The 23,488-nt window shown below is 37.9% G+C and overlaps 1 protein-coding gene and 1 non-coding gene across 2 annotated transcripts in view; both read left to right on the top strand.

Annotated features, from left to right (window-relative positions):
- LOC134744455 (sodium-independent sulfate anion transporter-like) overlaps positions 1-23,488 on the top strand; it is a 66,463-nt gene that overhangs the window by 23,134 nt on the left and 19,841 nt on the right. The window contains exons 2-3 of the mRNA XM_063678270.1: positions 13,434-13,592; positions 20,693-20,959. Coding sequence (XP_063534340.1) covers positions 13,434-13,592; positions 20,693-20,959 — 426 coding nt within the window. The remainder of the gene's footprint in view (positions 1-13,433; positions 13,593-20,692; positions 20,960-23,488) is intronic.
- Positions 18,245-18,317, top strand: Trnas-cga (transfer RNA serine (anticodon CGA)). The gene has a single exon. It is a non-coding gene; the product is annotated as a tRNA-Ser (tRNA).

Genomic DNA, 23,488 nt, shown 5'->3' with positions numbered 1-23,488 from the left:
AGCGGTAACTTACCTACAGCAAGTAGACGTTACATCTTTTAAATATTAACCTATTACTTATCGATAACAGATTTATCGATGTTTCATTTTCTCAAACACTCGTTTTTACCACAGAAACTTATATGTCTGCTTATGGCCTAATATTATGGGGCAACAGTACAAACGTCTCAAAAGTATTTTTATTTCTACTTCAAAAAAAATGCTTGCGCACACTTTAGGGGGCTTAACAAAATGACTCGTGTCGACCAATTTAAAAAAAAATTACATTTTAACACTTCATTCACTCTATATTTATGAAGCGAGTATTTGTTAAAAATAACATAAGCTCATTCTGCAGCTTTGCTTCAACCTCAAGATATTATACTAGACATGGTTTAGACTTACATTATCCGGGAACAACCTCTGCCCTTGTGAATAAAAATATAGTATTTATGTGCACAAAAATCTATAACTATCTCCCTAAAGAACTGAAGGAATTGGACTTACCGCAATTTAAATCATAACTATTAACTATTAACCACTATAGGTGGTGTTTAAAAAAAAATTATTACGACAACTCGGAACACTGCCATTTCGTAACTCGTAACAAAGCAATAATGTAACTATATATAAGTTCTGTAAATATAGTTGTAAGGTTATTTAATTTGTATGTCTGTAATAGGCTGAAAATGGGGACACTGTCTATAGAAGAAGATCATTTATTATAAAAAAATTTTTTATTATTATTTATGTTAATGATAGAAAATATATTTTCCTGTTTCTGACGTGTAATGTTTTGTGGTTATGAATGTTATGATTATACAAATACAAATAGTTTATTCTGGTTTAACATTATGATACACTTTACATAAAAGGCTGGAGTCTCCCATTAAGTAAAACAATACTTGTGACGGGAGAGCCCGCTCTTCCATTAGGAAATAGGGTACTTAACAAACTATACAAATAAATAATTTCATTTCATTTCAGAAGTCACAGCGGTACGATACCGCTACCAAAAAACGTCACTTTTAACACTGACAGATCGGTATCGTACCGCTGTGACTTCTTATAAGCATCTTTCGAATCGGGCCGTTAGACTAGGTATGTAGGTATTGAATTTCATTAGTGTACACACCGGGAGATATGAGCTGTGGGTGTCCCCCAGACGTGAGTACAACAATAAGTCCTGGGTCGGACATACCTCACCTCATAAAATTATGTACTTGTCCATAGTGTGAATAGTGTCTATCAGACGTCACCACATAAAAATATTAATGTTTCTATAGTGTCTGAGATACCTAACCACATAAATAATTATATTTTAGATGGCTGATCGAGGGAAACCCTTTAAAATAAGTACCAACTTCAGGACTGATTATTGCCTTATTCCGTCTTTAGATTTTCTACATTTTTCTTTCAGGTATAAATACAATGTTAGAAAGTAGGAAAATTATTGAATTTACTGGAAGTTGTTGATTGTTTATTTTTTTTTTTTTTTTGTGAGCCTTAGTACAAAATGTAAGAAACTGTGAACTCATTAAAGTTTATTATATTTTTCTTATGTATTTTGTTTTTAAGCCCATTTTACAATTTAATTTATTAAATTATTAATGGAGTGATCGATTAATAGAATAAGAATAATTTTAGAGTAATTTTTATTGACAATAGAAACAATTTTCAGACACATGGATACAGTGGATCCCAAACGTGACTTGGGGTCCTAGAATGCAGTTGACATTAAAGAATATTACACCTATTTTATTTAAATTTGAATAATAAAACTTCAAAACTATACTACTATAAAAGGAAAAGTTAATTTAAGAAGAGATTAATTAAAATAAGAGGAAACTTACAGCTAAAAACGAATTATAAATTTACAAATTAGTCGGATAAAATAGTTACCATTTTGCCATTAGTTTATTTTTAATGAGTTATCAAAAATGAGGTCTGATCCACATCAGTAGTCTCTCTAAAAAAGTCACCACAGTTGCAGAGGGTTAAGTATATTCAAATTTCGTCAAGTGGACGAAAACTAGACCGGGACAGAAACTAGCACAGTGAGTGCAATGACCCTATTTTTTTGTCGTTTTTTTTTTTCTTAGAGGATATAACCAAACGGAGTAGCCATTAACAGGCGTTCCCCTCTGTCGAAAATAGTCGGCCAATGGTCATACTCAATGTATGGACTGACGTTTATCGGACATGGCTATTTTTACGTTACGTATATTTGACGTTCCCCTCCCCCGCAAAAATCGTTAGATTTTTGCACAGAAAATTACTAACAAGACGTCTCAGTTTGATTATATCCTCTAAGTTTCATCATCATCATCATCATGTCAGCCGATAGACGTCCACTGCTCGACATAGGCCTCCCCCAAGGCTCGCCACTCCGACCGATCCTGTGCCGCTCGCAACCACCGAATTCCCGCGACCTTCACCAGGTCGTCGCTCCATCTCGTTGGAGGCCTACCGGCAGTTCGCCTTCCAGTACGCGGACGGCACTCCAGAACCTTCCGGCCCCACCGGCCATCAGTTCTGCCAGCAAGCCTCTAAGTTTATTTGGTCATATTTCAATAAAACTTGCTAAATATATACTCATATATAGTTCCCTATTTTGTACAATATAAGCGCAATGTCACCGTGTTTAACCCAGATTTAAGAGCTCCTCAACCTAATTTTATCAAAACATTAGGAAAATTAAATTCGACAAAATAATATTAAAAATCAGCCCGTCTCAAATTACCTAAAAACTATTATATTTGCAAATACAAAAAAATAGTATCAAGCGGAAACGTTCTGCGAAAACAAAGCTATTAATTTAATTTAATTCTAATGGCTCCTCCACACGATGGGCCATCATACTGGCCCACTAAGATGGGCCAGCGTGTAGAGAGGGTAATGGTGTCGGATTGCTTATGGCGCGGCGGGATGGCGATGGGATGGCCACGGTGTCGTTATGGCTCCTCTACACGATGGCTCAGCGTAGGCCAGTCCAAGGGACGCCAGCTATGCGGTGGAATGAGATAGCAATATCACTTGCGCCCTCTAACGCATAAATGCGTCCCTTGGACTGGCCTACGCTGGGCCATCGACCATCGGGCCATCTCGCTGGCCCAGCGCTGGGCCATCGTGTAGAGGAGTTATAAGCTTGTTTACAAATACGTTCGCCAGTCATAGATTTCCACATGGGATGGTTTAAGTAAATGCGAGAAATAAAGTAAAAAAACCGGCCCAGTGCGAGACGGACTCGCGCACTAAGGGCTCCGTACCATTACGCAAAAAACGACAAAAAAGTCAAGTTTGGTGTATGGGAGCTTGGGAGCCCTACTTAAATATTTATTTTATTCTGTTTTCAGTATTTGTTGTTATAGAGGCAACAGAAATACATCATCTGTGAAAATTTAACTGTCTAGCTATCACGGTTCATGAGATACAGCCTGGTAACAGACGGACAGACAGACAGACAGGCGGGGTCTTAGTAATGTGGTAATAGGGTCCCGTTTTTACCCTTTGGGTACGGAACCCTTAAAAACACATTTTTACTGTTATTGCTAAATATACAATATACCTAAAATCATTATAGTACAATGAAAAATCCACGTGACTTTCAAGGACATATTTGATTACAGAGCCACCTAGCGGGAAATAGCTTTTCCGGAATTTTAGTTCCCACAAAATTTAAGTAAAATCGGCCAAATTATTATGTAAAATGATCCAATTTTGACAATGTGAGCAGGAAGTCCGCAAATAATTGTGATAATTCGCAGCGAAATAATAACATTAATAACACTAGCGTAACCATGAGATATATCGAAGCGTTCAACCATCCAAAATAACTGTTTTTAGGGTTCCGTACCCAAAGGGTAAAAACGGGACCCTATTACTAAGACTCCGCTGTCCGTCTGTCCGTCTGTCTGTCACCAGGCTGTATCTCATGAACCGTGATAGCTAGACAGTTGAAATTTTCACAGATGATGTATTTCTGCTGCCGCTATAACAACAAATACTAAAAAGTACGGCACCCTCGGTGCGCGAGTCCGACTCGCATTTGGCCGCTTTTTCCAGGGGCCCACTGATTACCAGTAAGGGTCGCGCGTGACTGAATTGAGATTTTAACTACTTTATTTGGTAATATGTATAAATTTCTTGTCAGTATGTATACAAGATTTGGTGATCATTCATTATATTTGGTGTTTGAATACAATTTGAAGTGCAGTCGGGATTAAAACAGCTGGTACTTTTGTATTTTTAAACCTTATTTTTTTGGTGTTTAGTAATATTTTTGGTATAGTAAGAGAGGTGGTTTTTATATTTGTAACCATAATATTCTTACCTGAACGAAAATATTTGAGTTAATTTTGGACCATCTGAACTATAATAGGATTTGACTGTATTTAAAATAAATTATTTTAAATTATGCATGAAATAAAGCACCAGAAGATTCATAGAGAAACGTAGACAGCAGTTATTTTTAGACACAATTTCTATTTTAAAACCCGTATAAAACTAAAGAGTAGGTAATTTGATCGTGACGTCACATGCTAGTGTTTCATATAAATTCCATAGTAGAAAATCGTTTTAACAGTTCGAAAAAAACCGGCCAACACACACGAAGGGTTCCGTACCATTAACTATAAAAACGGTCACCCATCCAAGTACTGACCCCGCCCGACGTTGCTTAACTTCGGTTAAAAATCACGTTTGTTGTATGGGAGCCCCACTTATATCTCTATTTTATTCTGTTTTTAGTATTTTTTGTTATAGCGGCAACCGAAATACATCATCTGTGAAAATTTCAGCTGTCTAGCTATCACAGATCACGAGATACAGCCTGGTGACAGACGGACAGCGGAGTCTTAGTAATAGGGTCCCGTTTTTACCCTTTGGGTACGGAACCCTATAAAGAAACTTTGACTAGTCAAAAACCCTATTGGGTTGTTTTATAGTCTTATAAGAATCACATTGTAAAAACCTCCAAATCAGCGCCATCCAACGGAAATGCCAAAAAAACAACGCCATCTTTAAGGAAACGTCTCATCTGCCATAGAAAGATCAAATTCGTCACAGGTCCCAAATCTTTTTACGTCATTTCAATTTCCTTACTTGGAAAGGTAATTGATAGCTAATTAGTTTTTTTCGGGTAATTGGTTGGTCAAGGCAGGCAACCGAGTGCGCCTTCCTACTCGTTCCATTGTTTTTAGAGCGGTTTTTACGTTTGCAACCCATTCGAATGTGTTTCGATTGGGTCATACACAGATTTAGATGCAGTAACGGATTAGGTACCTACTTTGGCCCTGGGCAAGGGCCTGACACTCTTTGATAGAGAAAGATAGTCTTATTGCGATTCCTATAAGAGGAAAGAGAAAATAGTGCCATGCTTTGTCCTTATCACCGACCGGGTTTTTTTTTTCATTTCGGGTTATGGCAGCATAGGTAGGAGGCGATGGCGAAATATCGAAATTTATAAGAGTGAAAGAGAAAAAGGATTATGCTGCCATATATTAACCTGTCAATACATGAATATGTCTTTCTCATACCCCTGGTCGCTCGGTTTCATGTCTATAACTGCTATACTATGTCTATGGCCCTGGGGGATAAGCACTGTAAACTGTAAGCACTAGCAACGCTTATTCTTTAGCTTAGTGATCGACGTCAAACGCAAAAAAATGGCGGACACCTCGCGGACACAATTTGTTCTCAACAGCTTGTCTATACATATGTGTGCTCTGACACAAGAGAGCGCCACTGCCCTATGCTGCTCACGCCAGTTGGACGCCAGATAACATACACTAAAAAAAGTGACCAAGTCCACCGGTGGGGGAGGCGGGGCGGGGTAGTGTGACTACTTAAAGAACACAAAGCAAAAAATATTTCATAAAATAATTTGATTTGTTCCCTAGTTCAAACCATAATAAGACTATGCTATAATTTTATTGCAATAATTAAATCTACACCGAATGAATCCCAATTGCCTAAGTTAACTGACTTTACGGTATGTTTTTAAGAAACACTCCCACGTATACTACTAAATATATTAATAACGGGTCACTCACGTATTTCACACACAACACGTACACGCGACATAACATGTCGAGCGTTTTTCGACGTGTTTTTTTACGTGAGTGACCCCTTATTAATATATTTAATATGTCTGTGTCTCACGGAAGTCTTGTCACGTAAATACTACTTATAATAGTGGGCGTGTTCATATTTTCGCGAACGATCAATTCGCCATGTTTATCGCCATCGTAACATTTCGGCCAAGATCAATTGATCATCTTATCTATTTTAGTGCCGAAATTCATAATATTTATGAGCTTACTAGTACAACAGTGAGCTTAATTAAATATGTGGGCGAATGGCAATTCAGGATATTATTTCTGGGTACCTACCCATCCACCATTATACATAACAATTTTTGCTATGAATGATTATTAAAAATAGGCCATATGAACCACGTATAGAGATGGCCCCACGTATAATATAAATGCTTTTTATTAAAGAGCCCTGAACTGAATTAAATATGTTACTTTGTTAACTCTTTATGTTTATTTTCGTATAAGTATATTATATATACGGACTACAAAAACGCTAAGCTAGACTGATTAAGGGTCACTTGCACCATCCCACTAACCCGGGGTTAACACAGTGTCAAATTGTACTGGTAACCATGGTTACTCTAGGTTTAACCGGTTAACCCCGGGTTAGTGGGATGGTGCAAGTGGGCCTAAGACCTTTTAATTTTTGCTTAGTCGTGCCCTCGTGATTTTTACTTATTTTATTTTTCTTATGTTTAATATTATGAACCTGCAAGCGAACAACGCAAAATTTGAGCCATTCATACTTATAAAAGCATGAAATTTTGAATGTAAGAACCGGGCCTTTGCTGCAGCTACTCCCACGCATGTTATTTTGATTAAAATAGTATATATAGTAAGTATTTAAAATTGTACACCAAAGTCACCCTCTATTATCTTCGCAACATAAATTTTTCTCACATTCCAATACCTATACTTAACATAACAAATTTTAAAAATTTCCCTTGCGTGATTCATTGGAACACACGTTTCAAGTAACAATCAGACATTGAGCCGTGTCGATGACACAATGGCGTGAGGTGCACCACTTTGTGGGCTACGGAAAACGCCAAATGTTGGATAAAAGAATAATTTTGTGGATTAATGACGAAAGAGGTAAACAATCTTACACGTCACATATTTGTAATTAACTGACGTAAAAGTATTATTATGCTTATTTTGTGCTATACATGCATGTTTTTAAGAATAATAATTACTGCATCAATAAATTGCTCTGATATTTAGAAAATTTTGTAAAACTTGACAATTTAAAAGTGCTTGTTGCTAGGCCTATTTGAATAAAGAATATTTTGACTTTGACTTGTGCTTAAGTAAAAAGTTTTTTGACAAGCACACAATTCTATTTTAAATATAATTCGGCTTGTAAGTTTTTTTTATACCACAACGGTTGCAAACAAGCATACGGCCCGCCTGATGGTAAGCAGTCATTGTGGACTATGGACGCCTGAAACCCCAGAGGCGTTACATGCGCGTTGCATACCTTTTAAAAACCTGTACACCACTTTCTTGAAGAAGCCCATACTGTAAGTGTAGACCCTCGGGAAAACCTAAGTTTATTGACACAAAGACACGTGACTACCTATAGGATAGAAACTTTCTTAGCTTTCTGACCTTGCATTACCGGTTGGAAGTTCCAAATGAAGACGCTATTTGCAGCATTGACTAAAAAAATCTTATGACTTTCAGTTATGGCTTACTGATATGGTAGATGGGTGCGCAACTTATGTTTACTCAAACACAACTCAATTTAAAAGAAATAATCGTAATGCTAATCAACTAAAAGTGCCTTTTTCGAAATTAAAACTCGTCACATGTAGCCCCCATTATATGACTATAAAAATCTATAATCACCTTCCAAACTATAAAAGATCTGGAAAATCTAGGCAAATTTAAAAAACAGCTAAAATTGTTTTTGATTAGTGGATGTTTTTATAGTATTAATTAATATTTTGATCAAGTCAATAGGTGAAAATATTACCGTGCTTTGTTTATGTAAGGAAATAATGTAATAATGTGTGAATGTATGTGTACTCTTAATTTAATGAAATGTGTAAAATAATTGTAATCAAATCACCTGCCTACTTGTAGCCCTCAATATTCCTGTGCCCTTGCAGGGTGTCACATGTATACCTTTATGTTCTATCCCATCCATGTTTGTAATGTGATATGCAATAAAACAATTCTAATTCTAATTCTAACTGGATAATGTTGAACAAGTTCACGGTAGGTCACTGGTGGACACGACTTGGTATCAAGATCGAAAACACGTTCATCAATGCGTGTCTCTTCCTTTATCTACGTCTCTAACTTATGAATCACAGAGGTTGCGGACAGAAAAGACAACTCGGTACTGGTACGGACCGGCGCGCTCCTGCGCACCCTACGGAAACCAATCAGTGTTCGGCGCCTTTGGTGACATCTTTATGGGTTTGACGGGAAGTCCTGTAGTTAAGTTCCATCGGGCAGTGGAATCAACCTGTATTTGCTTTTTGTCCGCCGTTGAGTAATTATGGTATAAGAATAATAGAATAATTTCATATATTCATGGCAAACTGCATTTCATACAAACGTATTACTAAAAAGTATATTTCAAGCATAAAGAAGGGTGCGTTGGGGTAAGATTGAACGGGTTTTTCATGCGGGATAAGATGAAAAGTCGCCCGTAATGCTTTTCATACGGACAATTTTTTATCTTACCCCTCATAAAAAACCCGTTCAATTTACCCCAACGCACCCTATATAGTTTACCATGAAATGGTCCCGCCTCAGCATAATGCTTACCCTAGTCAGCGCTGGTCTTCCGGCGAGACCATTTGTGAGCCATGAACGCGTACAACACGGCCTTAGTTATTATGGCTTGATTCGCTGTAGGAGGAAAGACCAAGGCAGGGTAAATCCGACGTTTCGTCAACTGTACCTGCGTCATTGTATTTGTCATTTTACATGATAAAATGAGTGACATTCGCCGCCGCATTACTGCCGCGATTATGATGTTCATTCCGTCACTCATTTTATCAAGGAAATTGACAGATAGCGGCGGCAACAACAACGTCGCAACAGTAATGCAGGTGCAGTTGACACCCAAACGTACCTTAAGGGATAAGACTGGGTATTTGAGACCCCAAACTCATTCTGGACAGCTTTTCCAGTGACAGTGTGGAACAGCAATCATAAACTTCAAACTTCAACGTTTATTCAGCAAGCTACAAGGGCACTTTTAAACGTCAACATTGAATTTACATACAAGCAAAAAAAATGTGCAAATGCAGTAATTATATACATAGGTTATATACTTGTTGTGTAAAGGCTTAAAACTGGTTTCAATAGGTAATATTTTGAACTATGGCAATTAATGTAAAAAGTGCACAAGGCTGCCCCCTTCTCCCCTATAATATACAACTAACTGTAACTACCAATTTAAACTAACGTATTACAATTACTTAGAGATGTATAAGGTCTCTTAATGTCTAATATTACACTTAAAAAAAAACATTAAAAAACTATAAGGTTATATATAGTTTATCCAATTATCCTTAGAGATGTATATGGTCTTCAAGACTCAAAATCCTGTATAATTAACACATTCATTATAAGAAAAGAAACATACGAGAACCGAATGAGGCGCCTCACTGTAATTATACTGAAAAATAAAGTTACTAAATATAATAACTCGTGTTAGCTTAAACAGACCAATCGCCACAAATAGCACCCGTTCACGAGTATGACGCGTATCTCAGCCATCGCCTCCCTTAACCTTCATTCGGGAAATACCGATAAAAGTAACATGACGCTAATTATAATGGCACTATACAATTTGTCACTACAAAGTCATTGCGAAGCTTATATAAACTCTACCCACAGGTATATAGGTATATACCTATATAGCTATATTCGATGTATTTAATCACTAGGTACAGTTTTTTTAACCACATAACATGCCTTACTCCGCAATGACTCACCAAATATGTAAGGCGGTAGTAAATCTGTTAACACGTGTTACGGAATGCAAACCCACAATATTTATTCAGATGTTTGCCCTACACGTATTATAATTTATACCTATGTATGTATGCCTGTATGGCCATCATATAGGTATAGCCAAAAGGTCGAAGTCAAAAGATTGTTTCTTTTTAGGGTTCCGTACGGGTAAAAACGAGACCCTATTACTAAGACTCCGCTGTCCGTCTGTCCATCTGTCTGTCTATCCGCCTGTCTGTCACCAGGCTGTATCTCATGAACCGTGATAGTTCTACGTCTAGTGTTTAGTTCTAGACAGTTGATATTTTCACAGATGATGTATTTCTGTTGCCGCTACAACAACAAATACTAAAAAGTACGTAACCCTCGGTGGGCGAGTTTGACTCGCACTTGTCCGGTTTTTATTTCATTGGCATGCAGCTCTAAATTGTAAACATATCAATAAAGTGTCAACAATATGACACGTGTCACACGTGTGAAACGGATACCGGCCTGTTAGGTTAGCGGTTAGCGTCACTTGCGCCATTCCACTAATCCTGGGGGTTAACCGGTTAAACCTGGAGTTACCATGGTTAACAGTACAATTTGACACTGAGTTAACGGTTTAACCGGTTGACCCCGGGTTAGTGGGATGGTATAAGTGGCCTTTAGACGTCAAATGGCGCTGCACGGACTGCTACATGGTACTAAAAAAGTTTTTGAGTACTTGGTACTTAATATGATTTAGTACAGCAACGAGTAAAAGGATAACTCACTTTAGACCGGGCCGGGTCCGGGCCAGAGGTTCCGGCGCATTTCCTAAGGAAAGCATCATGTGATCACCAGTTATCTGTCATAGAAAAGTAAGCGCCGGAAGCTCCGGCCCGGACCGGTCTAACGTGAGTCATCCTTGAGTTCCCGGCTAGCTCGGTTCTCCATACAAACGTAATTACGCGCTCATTTTAAACGACTAGCTAGCTCTGAAATTTTGTACTTACAATAAGATAAGGTATATCTAGGTCTGTAATTAGTTTATGTAGCTTCAGATACCATAGTAAAAAAATGCAGCGAATTTAAATTTTTCATACAAAACTTGTTTTTGCTCTATTTCGTTGGTTTTATAAACTGGAGCTATATAAACTAATTACAGACCTAGATATATATCATCTCATTGTATGTGCAAAGTTTCATTACAATCCAACACGTACATAATTTTAAAATGAGAACGAAACTCCGTTTGTATGGGAAGGTGGTTCGGCCGACCTTGCCGGGCACTTAATTAAATTAGTACAAAAACTGTAACAGATGTCATATATTAAAGAAAAAGTGACGAAGCCCTCCAGTGGTGAAGGCCGGATTCGAACCGGCGTCTTTAGCTATCGCGGCTAACGCCATGAACCCCTAGGCCACCCCGCCACGGCGGTGCCCGTCCGAATTTCTCGACTATATGCCATCTTAGTAAGACTAGGCGTCTTTGACCAGCTCTAAGGGCAAGCAGTGCGCACTTGCACCTCCTAAACGAACTCCTTACGGATTTACGTTGTGGCTAGAGAGACTGGTGCTGCCATCTATGAACAAGTTTGGGAACAAATCAAATTATTTTATTAAATATTTTGATTTGTGTTTTTTAAGTAGTACAATTTAACCACAGTAATCGGACCGGCCACTACAGCGAAGTCAAAAACGTTAAAATCATTGAAATCGTCTCTTCTTGCTGTAATTAATTTGTCGTCATTATGCATTGAATCTTATAATAGGACAAAGGAAGGAAGCACAGCAGATTAAGGCTAGATTACTTGAAGATTTAGATTTAAAAACAATGATTATTTGATAGCGATTTGCAGCATCCGTTGTATAATAAAATGGCGTAATAATAAAATACAATTTACAATACGGCTGCCATAAATTGTGACGTTCTGAATCAAAAGGTACGACTGAATCGCCAGTAAAATGAAAATCGACCCAAGTAGACTTCTGATATCTTTATTTCAGTCACATGCATAAACTTACAGCTAAGGATGCCAAAACGCTTATGCGGTAAGAACTAAAACATTAAACTTACTTACTTACTACTTACTGCTGTGGCGCGACGACCCGAAGTGGATCTTGGCCTCCGACACCAAAGACCGCCATGCTACTCTGTCCAAAGCCTAACCCTCTGCTGTAGCTCTAGCTCTGGAGTACTAAGTGGCCGAAGACCGTCTGGACACCCTAGGTATCGCTGGAGAGACGAAGTGCAGAAAGACCTCAGCGAACTCGGCGCCGTCGACTGGACAGAAAACATTAAAACAAAACAAACAATCAAATAAGGTCAGGTCAAATCAACAAACGTCACACATAAATTAAGAAAGTCGTACCTTGTGTGAAACCGATTTAGTTGAAATTTGGTATACAGATAGTTTGAGTCCCGGGGAAGGACATAGGATACATTTTATCCCAGAAGTCACCCGTCAAGAAAAGGGGGGTGGAAATTTGTATGGGAATCAATAACCGCTCAACCGATTTAGATGAAACTTGGTATGGGGATGGTTTGAGCTGTGGGAAATGATATAAAATAACTTTTATCCCCGAAATCATCCCTTAAGGGTGTAAAAAATGGGGTGGAAATGTATAGTGTGGACCAATTGGGGGGTGAAAAAAGGATGGATTAAAAAGCAGATTTGTTTAAGAATTAAGATACCCAAATTACTAATTCCACGCAGACGAAGTCGCGGGCAAAAGCTAGTTAATAATAATTTAAGTATTTACTAGTGAAGACACCGATACTATCTTAGTATACGTCAGCATCATGTTTCATGTTAAAAAATTCATTAAAAAGTGCCAGATGTGGGCCTGATCTCGAGCATGATTTTGTTTTACCTATTTTCCTGCATTATTATACCCCTAATATTAAGTAGGCTACATAAATAAAGTATTACGCTCATTTTCTACGCACGAGCTGCAAGTTTAAGTAGCTGCGTCAATTTGAACAGTTCGTAGATAACAGAACGATAAATTGAACATTACATATAGTCGTAAACCAAACGATCGTATGTCGCTACAAGACCATATGATTTTAATGGAGATACGGCTTTTTGGGTTGGTGTAGCTGTTATACTATCGGTTTATGACTGCAGAACAATAACCTGCGGAATACTTTCATGGTTGTTGTGTAAGAGTGAAGTTGGAGCTCATTTATATTTAGGTTTTGTAAAAAAAAATATAAAAATAGTAAAAAGTATTAATTTTCGTTGAGGTAACTTCGAAAGCGGGCCAAAATTGAAAATGGCAAATATCTATAAAATCAAAATTCATAGGTACTTCATACTTTGCTACAGTAGAAAGTGCTTCTAGTTTTGTTGTTTCACCTTATTTTTGTTCAAGATAATTGTCATTTACTTTCTTTTTCTTTTTTTCCAGAATCCAACGTGTTCCCGCCATCAGACAGCGGTTGGCGACGCGGCGCGGCGCGGCGAGCGCGAGCACTCTGCTCCGCTAAAACATTTCGTAGAAGGTTGCCTATACTTAAATGGTTGCCGCAGTACTCGCTAAGGAAGGGAGTCTCGGACCTTATAGCCGGTGAGTAATAAATCGCGGCGCGCGCGAGCGCTGTGCTTCGCTAAAACATACGTATAAGTTTGCCCATGCCCATACTGGAGTGGTTGCCGCAGTATTCGCTACGGAAGGGAATCTCGGACCTTAGCGGTGAGTAATGAATTTGTCTCGTATGTATTTCGCGGCGCGGCGAGTGAGAGCGCTCTGCTCGGCTAAAACATTAAGCAGAAGGTTGCCCATACTGGAGTGGTTGTCGAAGTTATCGCTACTTATCCTTTTCCATATGTGTGGTGGTCGAAAACTGTGATTCAAGTCTCGGTTGCTGTGCTGTATAGAGCTATAGAGCAGCAAAAATCGTTCTAAGGAAAAAATGCCAAGGATGACAAAAAATTCGGTCAGGATTCAGGAACTTTATCATACACAGACCAGAGATTAAAGGAATCTCAGACCTTAAGATTGTACCTACAGGAGGCAACCCATACAGGAGTACTCCTAACTAGGTACTATTAGCCATGTCTCTTACATGCGCTCAGCTCCGCAAAAAAAAAAACAATTAGGTATTACAAAAAAATATGACACCTTACAGCGCGATCGTCAATTCCGTACTTCAATTAACCGAACTGCGATATTATATATATTTTTCACTAAGTGCCTTACTATTTCTATGCAACTAAATCCTCGTAACTTATTTATCTCTTGGCAATTAGGTTTTCATCCACTTTTTACCTATGTTTTTACTGAACAAAATAATTATACTAAAAAGCACCGAGCGATCTCCGTGACCTGATAAGAATGGTATGTAGGTGAAATCTTATGCCACCTGATTCAATATAGCCTTTACGTTAAGTTTATTTGTAGTTTATAATAATAATAAAACGTGACACACACGATTGGCTGCACGTGACACGAGCAAGCAATCGTGTGCGTGCATTTTATTCGATGATTACTTGTTTGACATCAACTGCTACTAGGAAAGTGGGTTAGGTTAGGTTAGAACTGCGACCTTCACAAAATCCAACTGCTACTAAAAAGGCGGTTAGGTTAGAACTGCGACCTTTAGAGAAACCAACTGCTACTCGAAAACTGGGTTAGGTTAGGTTAGAACCAGCCACCTTTACAGAAACCAAGTGCTACTAGAAAATAAAAGTTAGTGGGCAGTATGATTTAAGGACAAAATGAAAGGGAAGTATGCAAATAATGGCCAATATTTTTTATTTGTTTAAAAAATCAGCTGAAAGGGGAAGGTGAGGTTTTTTAAACATTTGCTGATCAACAGATTTTTCAGCTAACCAATTTTTGCGGATCAGTTAAATTATAATCCAAAATAATTCGCTTACCCACTAATTGTTTAACAAAATTTGATTAATGGTGAATCGCTTACTGCCGCTCAAATTATTAATTTGCCAACCAAATCAATTTAGAGCAGCTCAGTATGACATTAATTGTGAACTAGTTTAGAAATACTTGTTTTGGGTGACCAAATATACATTTTTGTTCATAAAAATATTGTTAATTGTTTATTATGTTTATATAGGAATATTTTGCAGATCAATTTATAATTTATATTATTATTCTTAAGTTTATTTATAGTTTACTGTTATGTGCCTATGCACAGAGCGAACATCTAACTGTATAATTAAAAGATCTGTGACACTGACACAATCACAGTAAAAACTGCACAGTGGGTGCAGCAAGCAGCGAACCGCGAAACTGTCGATTGTGTCCACTCCGTAGTAACAGCGCCCTCTGTGCACAGAAAAGCGTAACTGACGAGGAGTTGCGGTTAAAATAGGCCTTTTATAGCCGGGGCTACGTGCATAAAAACTGTGCCACTCATCTGGTTTTATAGTTATAAGTACATATTTGTAAACATGACTTAAATCAATTGAATTTCATATTGCACGAATTCTATGTGCGAATGTCTATGACAAATTGACAATTTGTAACGCCTACAAAAGGTGATTGACCGAATAACCGACAATTTATTATTTCGTTTACTTGTTTATTGTATGGTTCATGATAGCATTTCGAACTACTAATAAAATACCTACTTCGTGGCTTTGTCATGGAAAATCTTCCTAATGCTCTATTAAAAAAACATGATAAGTGCGAGTTGGACTCGCCCACCGAGGGTTCCGTACTTTTTAGTACTTGTTGTTATAGCGGCAACAGAAATGCATCATCTGTAAAAATTTCAACTGTCTAGCTGAGATACAGCCTGGTGACAGATAGACAGACGGACAGACGCACTGTGGGCTGAAATTCGGCTCTCATTGACATAGAAACCGTTATTTTAATTTTTTTTATATTGAATTAGATTTTTCCCAGCATTGTTATGGAAACTTTTGAATTTGGGACGATTTGGCATAAAGTGTCGTTGTTTTTTTTTTCAAAAAAAATGTATGGAGCAGGATAAAAAATAAATTTATTTCAAAAACCGCAAAACGAACCGTAATATCCTCGCAGATGGCTGTACTACGAATTATTTGTGATTTTTTGGCATACTACAAATTTCCGTCACAGGTGCGTTATTTTTTAAAATCGTTAATTTCTATGGAAAAGTGGTAAAAACCGAAATTGTTTTTTTAAAGATTTTTTTTATTGAAATGAGTTCTGTCTATCATTGTTATGCTGAACTATGAATTTCAAACAATTTGGCTTGAAAATAGTCATGATTTTCTGCGAGGATATTAAGGTATTTTTTGCGGTATAACCTCCTCCTTGTTTAAAGTCAGTTAAAAAACAAACCATTAGTAGATAACACTATTTAGTTTCAATATCTATCTTTGGTTTCAGCTAAAGAAAGCAACAACAGAAACCTTCGTCAAGAAAGCCATCTATAATTATTAATTAGCATTAACCGGCCTTTCCAACGTAGTATTAAAATCTCGTGCTTTAGTTGCCTTTTAAACCTGTATTAAAATTATATCACAAATGACTATAAAATAAAGAACAATGGCTAAACAATCTGGCTTGGACAATTAACCGTAACTGTTGACCGAAGAGCTGGCTGCTTCCTTGCACAATGAAATCAGCATTGCGATACGAGGAAATGCCGCCAGCATCCTTAGTACAATGCCTCAAGGGCATATTTTAGATTTAAGCTAGTTATTAGGTAATTTACGGGTAGTTTAGTATTCATACAGTTACTGTAGTATATATCTATTATTTGCTATTATGTAAATAAATGAGATTTTTATAGGGTTCCGTACCCAAAGGGTAAAAACGGGATCCTATTGCTAAAACTTCACTGTCTGTCTGTCTGTCTGTCCGTCTGTCCGTCTGTCTGTCTGTGTGTCTGTCTGTCTATCTGTCTGTCTGTCTGTCACCAGGCTGTATGCACCTCGTGAACCGTGATTGCTAGACAGTTGAAATTTTCACAGACCGCGAGCCAGGCGCAAATTTTGTCAATCATCGCCTCCCGGGCGAAAACTCGCATAGCTGTTATCATACATAGCATGATGAACCCTCGTGAACGTCAGCTGCCGCTCCGTTGGTGGGTTGAGGAATGGCAGCAAATAAAGTCTATAAAAAAAGTTTAGTCATCGTCATACTTTGTCAGCGTCAAATCTGTTCTTGTTTCTGTTGCCGCTATAACAACAAATACTAAAAACAGAATAAAATAAATATTTAAGGGGGGCTCCCATACAACAAACGTGATTTTTGCCGTTTTTTGCGTAATGGTACGGAACCCTTCGTGCACAAGTCCGACTCGCACTTGGCCGGTTTTTTTTAAATATCATTGTTGAAATCGAGTTAGCCGTACTTCCGTGCAAGATCTTCAGAAACAATATCCTAGGTGTTTTGTAACTACTACTCGTAAGTTGCTACATTGTTGTGATTCGCAAGTCAACTAGGTATTTAACGATTAGTAATTAGTAATGATTGTCATTGAAGGTACTAAAGAATACCGCACATAATAGCAAGGACTTAAGTCCCCGGCAGAACTGCAGAAGTCCTCGCAGAACTGATGGCCGGTGGGGCGGAAGGTTCTGGAGTGGCGTCCGCTACCGGAAGACGAACTGCCGGTAGGCCTCCAACGAAATGGAGCGACGACCTGGTGAAGGTCGCGGGAATTCGGTGGAGTGGACGTATATCGGCTGACATGATGATGATGATAATAATGAAGTACCCGGCAAGCTCGGCCGAATTTCACCTTCGCATACAAACGGAGTTTGGTTCTCATTTTAAACCTAAGTGTTGGATTGTAATGAAATTTTGCACATACAATGACATGAGGTAAATCTAGGTCTGTAATTAGTTTATATATTAGCTCCAGTCTATAAAACAAACGAAATACAGCAAAAAAAGTTTTGTATTAAAAACTTAAATTCGCTGTATTTTTTTACTATGGTATTATCTGAAGCTACATAATTACAGACCTATTTATACCATATCTTATTGTAAGTACCGATTTTCAGAGCAATCTAGCAAGTCGTTTTAAAATGAGAGCTGAACTAATAGGTATGGAGAACCGAGCTTTCCGGGGACCCTTAAAATAACAAGAAACTAAAAATATAATAGATGGCAGCACCAGTCTCTCTCGCTACAACGTAAATCCGTAAGGAGTTCGTTTAGGAGGTGCAAGCGCGCACTGCTTGCCCTTAGAGCTGGTCAAAGACGCCTAGTCTTACTAAGATGGCATATAGTCGAGAAATTCGGACGGGCACCGCTGTGGCGGGGTGGCCTAGGGGTTCATGGCGTTAGCCGCGATAGCTAAAGGCGCCGGTTCGAATCCGGCCTTCACCACTGGAGGGCTTCGTCACTTTTTCTTTAATATATGACATCTATTAGTTTTTTAATTTATATATAGTAGTGTGACTACTTTAAAAAAACACAAATCAAAATATTTAATAAAATAATTTGATTTGTTCCCAAACTTGTTCAAGAAACTAAAAAGATAAAAAAACTAAAACTGATGACCGAATAGAAAAGTATGCTAAAATTTCAATAACAGTTTAGGTACACGATTTTCCCGTTATTAATGTTTTATTGTCACTAATGATTGTACTTAATAGATCTTATCGCGTTTTAAGAAATGCTGATTTGCGATGTAAGGACAAAACGGAGAGATAACTGATCAATCTTTGATGTACGTCATGGGTCATGGTTCAATTATTTTTGCATCAACATTAATATCCATAGACATAGTGTACATATACAAGTAGTTATAGACGCGCCACAGAGCAACCGGGGGTAAGAGAAAGAATATTCATATAAAATTTAGGCAGCATAGGATTTTTTCTCTTTCACTCTTATAAATTTCAGTATTTCGCCATCGCTTCCTACCTATGATGCCACCCGGTCGGTGATAAGGACAAAGCATGGCACTATTTTCTCTTTCCTCTTATAGGAATCAAGATAAGACTATCTTTCTCTATCAAAGAGTGTCAGGCCCTTGAATTATAACATACTTATTAAAATATGTTCAAGGTACAGTATGTATCAGTATGTGTGGTAAAAAGGCTAGTGCTGCACTCTGGCGGCAGCACATTGCAGTAATGTTCCAGTGCGTGTCGAATTTGCTCGCTAATTTTGAATGGCCGTCGCCATTGAATAACGTATTGGATTAAACCGATAACGGAAGCTTCCGACCCCATTGTTACTGATCCGGCACATACGACACAATAACTTCAAACATTTGTTCCTACCTCTATCGCACATAAAGTACGGATGCCAAACACAAAGAACTTCAAACATTTGTTCCTACCTCTCGCACACGCGTGATTAGTATATTTCTGTCCCGCCCATGATTGCGGCAGTCAACATGATCTAGTGCTCTGTCGTATGCATAATTATTAGAACGCTATTTGACTTCTGGGTCCTTACAGTGATGTTCCTAGGCTTCAAATAACTCAATGTTGCCAGGGTGAAAAGTGCTGCCGTTTCCACCACAAGCCCCGTGAATTTCAACTTTACTATCTTCATAGACCCTTTTTTTATAACCCAGGGGGAATCCCGACTCCCACGGACTCCCTGGGGTGTTTCGGGGTGGGGTGGACGGGGTTTCGGGAACTTATTGTAGACCTCTGATACCCTGCCGGCGTTGCTCTTGCGAGCCCGTCCGTTGAGGAGCGCCGGTCAGCGCGAGTAGCAATGGCAGTGGCATGAGAAGCATCGTGTTTACTCACTCGTCCTGCCCACTTCGGTTGAATGTAAATGCGGCATAAGTCATGCGAGGGACAACATGATTCGTGACGCCACAGTGAGAACTCTGTTACGTAGTACTGTGAGCATACTGTGTGTTTTGTAATGGATCGGATCGAGCCGATATCGGAAGCGGTGCAGACCTGAACTGAGCCCATTGTGGCGGTTCCGGCGCGTGCGACACAATACAAAACTAGGAAGTAAAAGGTCATAAGTTAGGTGATATTGATATCAAGTACCTACCTATTGCATCTCTGTATGGTCATTATTAGCAGGATAGTGAATGTCCGCTTCTCGATACAAGCGTAGTAGCAATTTTCTCTCTGGATATTGACAATTTGGAAATGTATGATTTTATACCAGTTGCGATGGAGACTGCAGGACCTTGGGGTGCGGAGGCTAAGGAGTTTGTGTGGGAATTGGGTCGGCGACTGAAAGATAGGGATTGCGATCCTCGCTCCGGATCGTACCTGGTCCAACAGATCTCCTTGGCAATTCAACGGGGCAACGCTGCCAGTGTCATGGGGACGTTTGGACCGGCTACGGTCCGGGGTGGCACCATAGCCTAGTTTAATTTAGTATTTAAGATTGACAAAGCCTGTTGCGGATTACATCATTTGTAAGTAGATGACGAAGCCTGTTGCTGATTTGCTTTTGTGTCCACTTGACGAAGAAAAAAAAATTTTTGGAAAATATTTTTACACAATTTGATGTATAATAATATTAACCATATTCTCCACAGATAATATTTTTTCGATACGATCGAATACTCATCTGGAAAATTCTAACAATCCCAAACTGTTTTTGTGTTAGAATTGTCTCAACGAGTATTCGTTGCCTGTTGAAAAAAAATTACAGTCAGCGATAAAAGCTAAAACTTAAATTCAGTTATTTTTAGTTTGTTTATTTTTTGTTTAAAATTATCGTTACTCATACAGTTAACCCACAACTGAACTAACAACCTTCTTTTTCCCCAGGCATAACCGTCGGCCTCACCGTGATCCCGCAAGCGATCGCGTACGCCGGCGTGGCGGGCCTCCCGCCGCAGTACGGCCTCTACTCCTCCTTCATGGCGTGCTTTGTGTACACCGTGTTCGGTTCCGTGAAGGACTCGGCCATCGGCCCCACGGCCATCGCGGCCATCTTGACGAGGGAGAACCTGCACGGTCTGGGGCCGGAGTTCGCTGTGCTGCTGGCGTTCTTGTCAGGGTGCGTGGAGCTGATCATGGGGATACTGCAGTTAGGTAAGTTAAAAACCCATCGTTGCCTCCAATAAACGTTATTTCCCAGCGCTAGACACTGTCTCAATTGTTACCTTCAAAAGAGGGACGAACGCTTCACCGTACAAACGTAGTCCCTATTTTCATCTCTGAATATTGACATTATGTTTTTAAATCTTTATTTACTTGAAACCTAATACATTATGTAAGCGTTACACTAAATTACAAAATAAAACTTATATTAGGTTTGTAACAGTTTCATTAGGATTGAGCCTCTGTTTCCTGAACTAGGACAAAGCCTGTGACTCAGGATTCAGTGATTCCTCCGAGGAAAGTGCTACAGGTTGTTTGTGAACTTAAGTACTTAAAGGAAAAGAAGGAAATGGAAACTATTTTTAGATAATTTGATGTATTAACCATAGCTATAACGAAGGGGTCGTTTGATTTTTTTAGATTTTTTCATTATTATTAGAATTAGGATCGAAAACCATACTTATTCCATACAAATTTTTAAATGCTTTATTCCCTTATATAATAATAAAACATTCGAAAAAAAAACAAACAAAGGGGCATACGCGGAAAATAGTACTTATGTTGGTAATTTCTCAAAAACGGCTCTAGCGATTTCGATTAAATTTACAATATACCCCTATATTAGGGGATAGGGGCGTATGAAAATGACAATTCGATCACACTAGAGTACATTTTTAAAATAATTAGTTTGCCGAGTTTTCGCGGCAGTAGGTGGGTATTCAATTGTAAAGTAATGATTCGATTTAATTTTTAACCCAGAGGCTAACGAGGGTGGAAAAGCGAACGAGGGCGGGCGGGAGAGCTAGGTTTTATTGTTGGTAAGATTCGCTTTTGAGTGTTTTCAAATAAGAAATTCAATATTTATAACATACATTAATTGGTGTGTGTGAAGTCCCCAATCCGCATTGTGCTAACGTCGCTGCATATGTTGCTACGTTCAGTGGGACGTAAGTATATATTTGATCGTGATGATGATACAATCATTGTTTACATGATATAAAGTCTTATTTCACGGATTTTCTAATAAATGCCCGCAATAAAATAGGAATATGATAGATTTTTTGCCGCTACTGCAGCTGTAGTTGATTTGATATTCATCAAATTGAGTCAAAATATTTTGAGGCCGGTTTCGACTTTAGTCGCATAAATGTAAAATTGATAGATTTAGTCGGTGAAATTGTACACCTTTTGTTACCTAATTGAAATAACAAGTACTGGTTTCTATTAGCACGTCTTCTTATCTTGCCTTTTATCAGATCAATTTTTTGAAAACAGACTCACTAAATAATAATGATTTTTTTTTTGATGGATGTTTAGGTAAACGCGCGTAAAGCACTGAATTTGTCGCCCTTATTTGTAAATTTCGTAAAGTTTGGACTGCTAAAAATGGTAAATTTGTATTACACATATTCTGTACTTGACCTTTATCAGATTACATTTTTGTTATATGACTTAGAGTTCGAGGAAATGAAAGTTAAACAAATTCAATTTTATCCAGAAATTACTTAAAAACAAGTGACAATTTCTCTGAAAATCGACTTAACTTCAATGTAATTTTGATACTTAAACAATCTACAACATTTGCTGAAACTATTCTTATACATCAATTTGTATAATTTACCACCATAATTTTTTTATGAATTTTTAAAAACTGCCCCTTCTCTTCATATATTACCGGTGACGCACGCTTGCGACCTCATTACTAAACAGCAGGATGAGAAGACGTGCTAATAGAAACCAATAATTGTTATTTAGATATTACGTAATAGTTATACTTGTTATGAACAAAATGCTGCACTTCATGATAAAAGCAAGCCGCTTTGCACAGTGATAGTAGGGACCAAACTGAGCGATTTGACCCGCAGCAGCGGCAGTTTCACCCCTTAGGAACAGAGATGGCGCCACTTCTTTAAAAAATATTTCAAAAAATTCTACAAGCTAAACCAATGAACCGATTTAAATGTTTAATATCTCAAATGAAAGCCTATTATATACATTATTTTTAAAAAAATACTCAAAAAATATATACTGAATACTTTTGATAAAAACGGGAATTTTAAGTTTTTTTTTACTCGATTGATAGTTTTTACTTGATTTCTCAAAAAAATTGTATGGAATATGAATAGTTTAATGCATGTATATATTACTGAATAAATAGCGTATATAATAAAAAAACTCGACACCGATATCTCTCATACTTCTCGAAATATGAAAGTTTGAATGTGAGTGTAAATTTCTTCAAGATATATTTCAAAAAATTCTACAAGCTAAACTATTTGACCAATTTTAATGTTTAATATCTCAAATAAAAGCTCATAAACACACACTTATAAAAAAATATTCAAAAAACATATACTGAATACTTTTGGCAAAAAACGGCACCTTAAGTTTTTTTTCTTACTCGATTGATAGTTTTTACTTGATTTCATAAAAAAAAAATTATGGAACGAATAGTTTAATAAATATATATATAGTACTGAGTATATAAAAGTATTACAAGAAAACACGACACCGATACCT

Source organism: Cydia strobilella, chromosome 9, assembly GCF_947568885.1.
Source record: "Cydia strobilella chromosome 9, ilCydStro3.1, whole genome shotgun sequence".
Taxonomy (NCBI): domain Eukaryota; kingdom Metazoa; phylum Arthropoda; class Insecta; order Lepidoptera; family Tortricidae; genus Cydia; species Cydia strobilella.
Note: the sequence above shows the minus strand (reverse complement) of the source record. Positions and strands in the feature narration are given on the sequence as shown.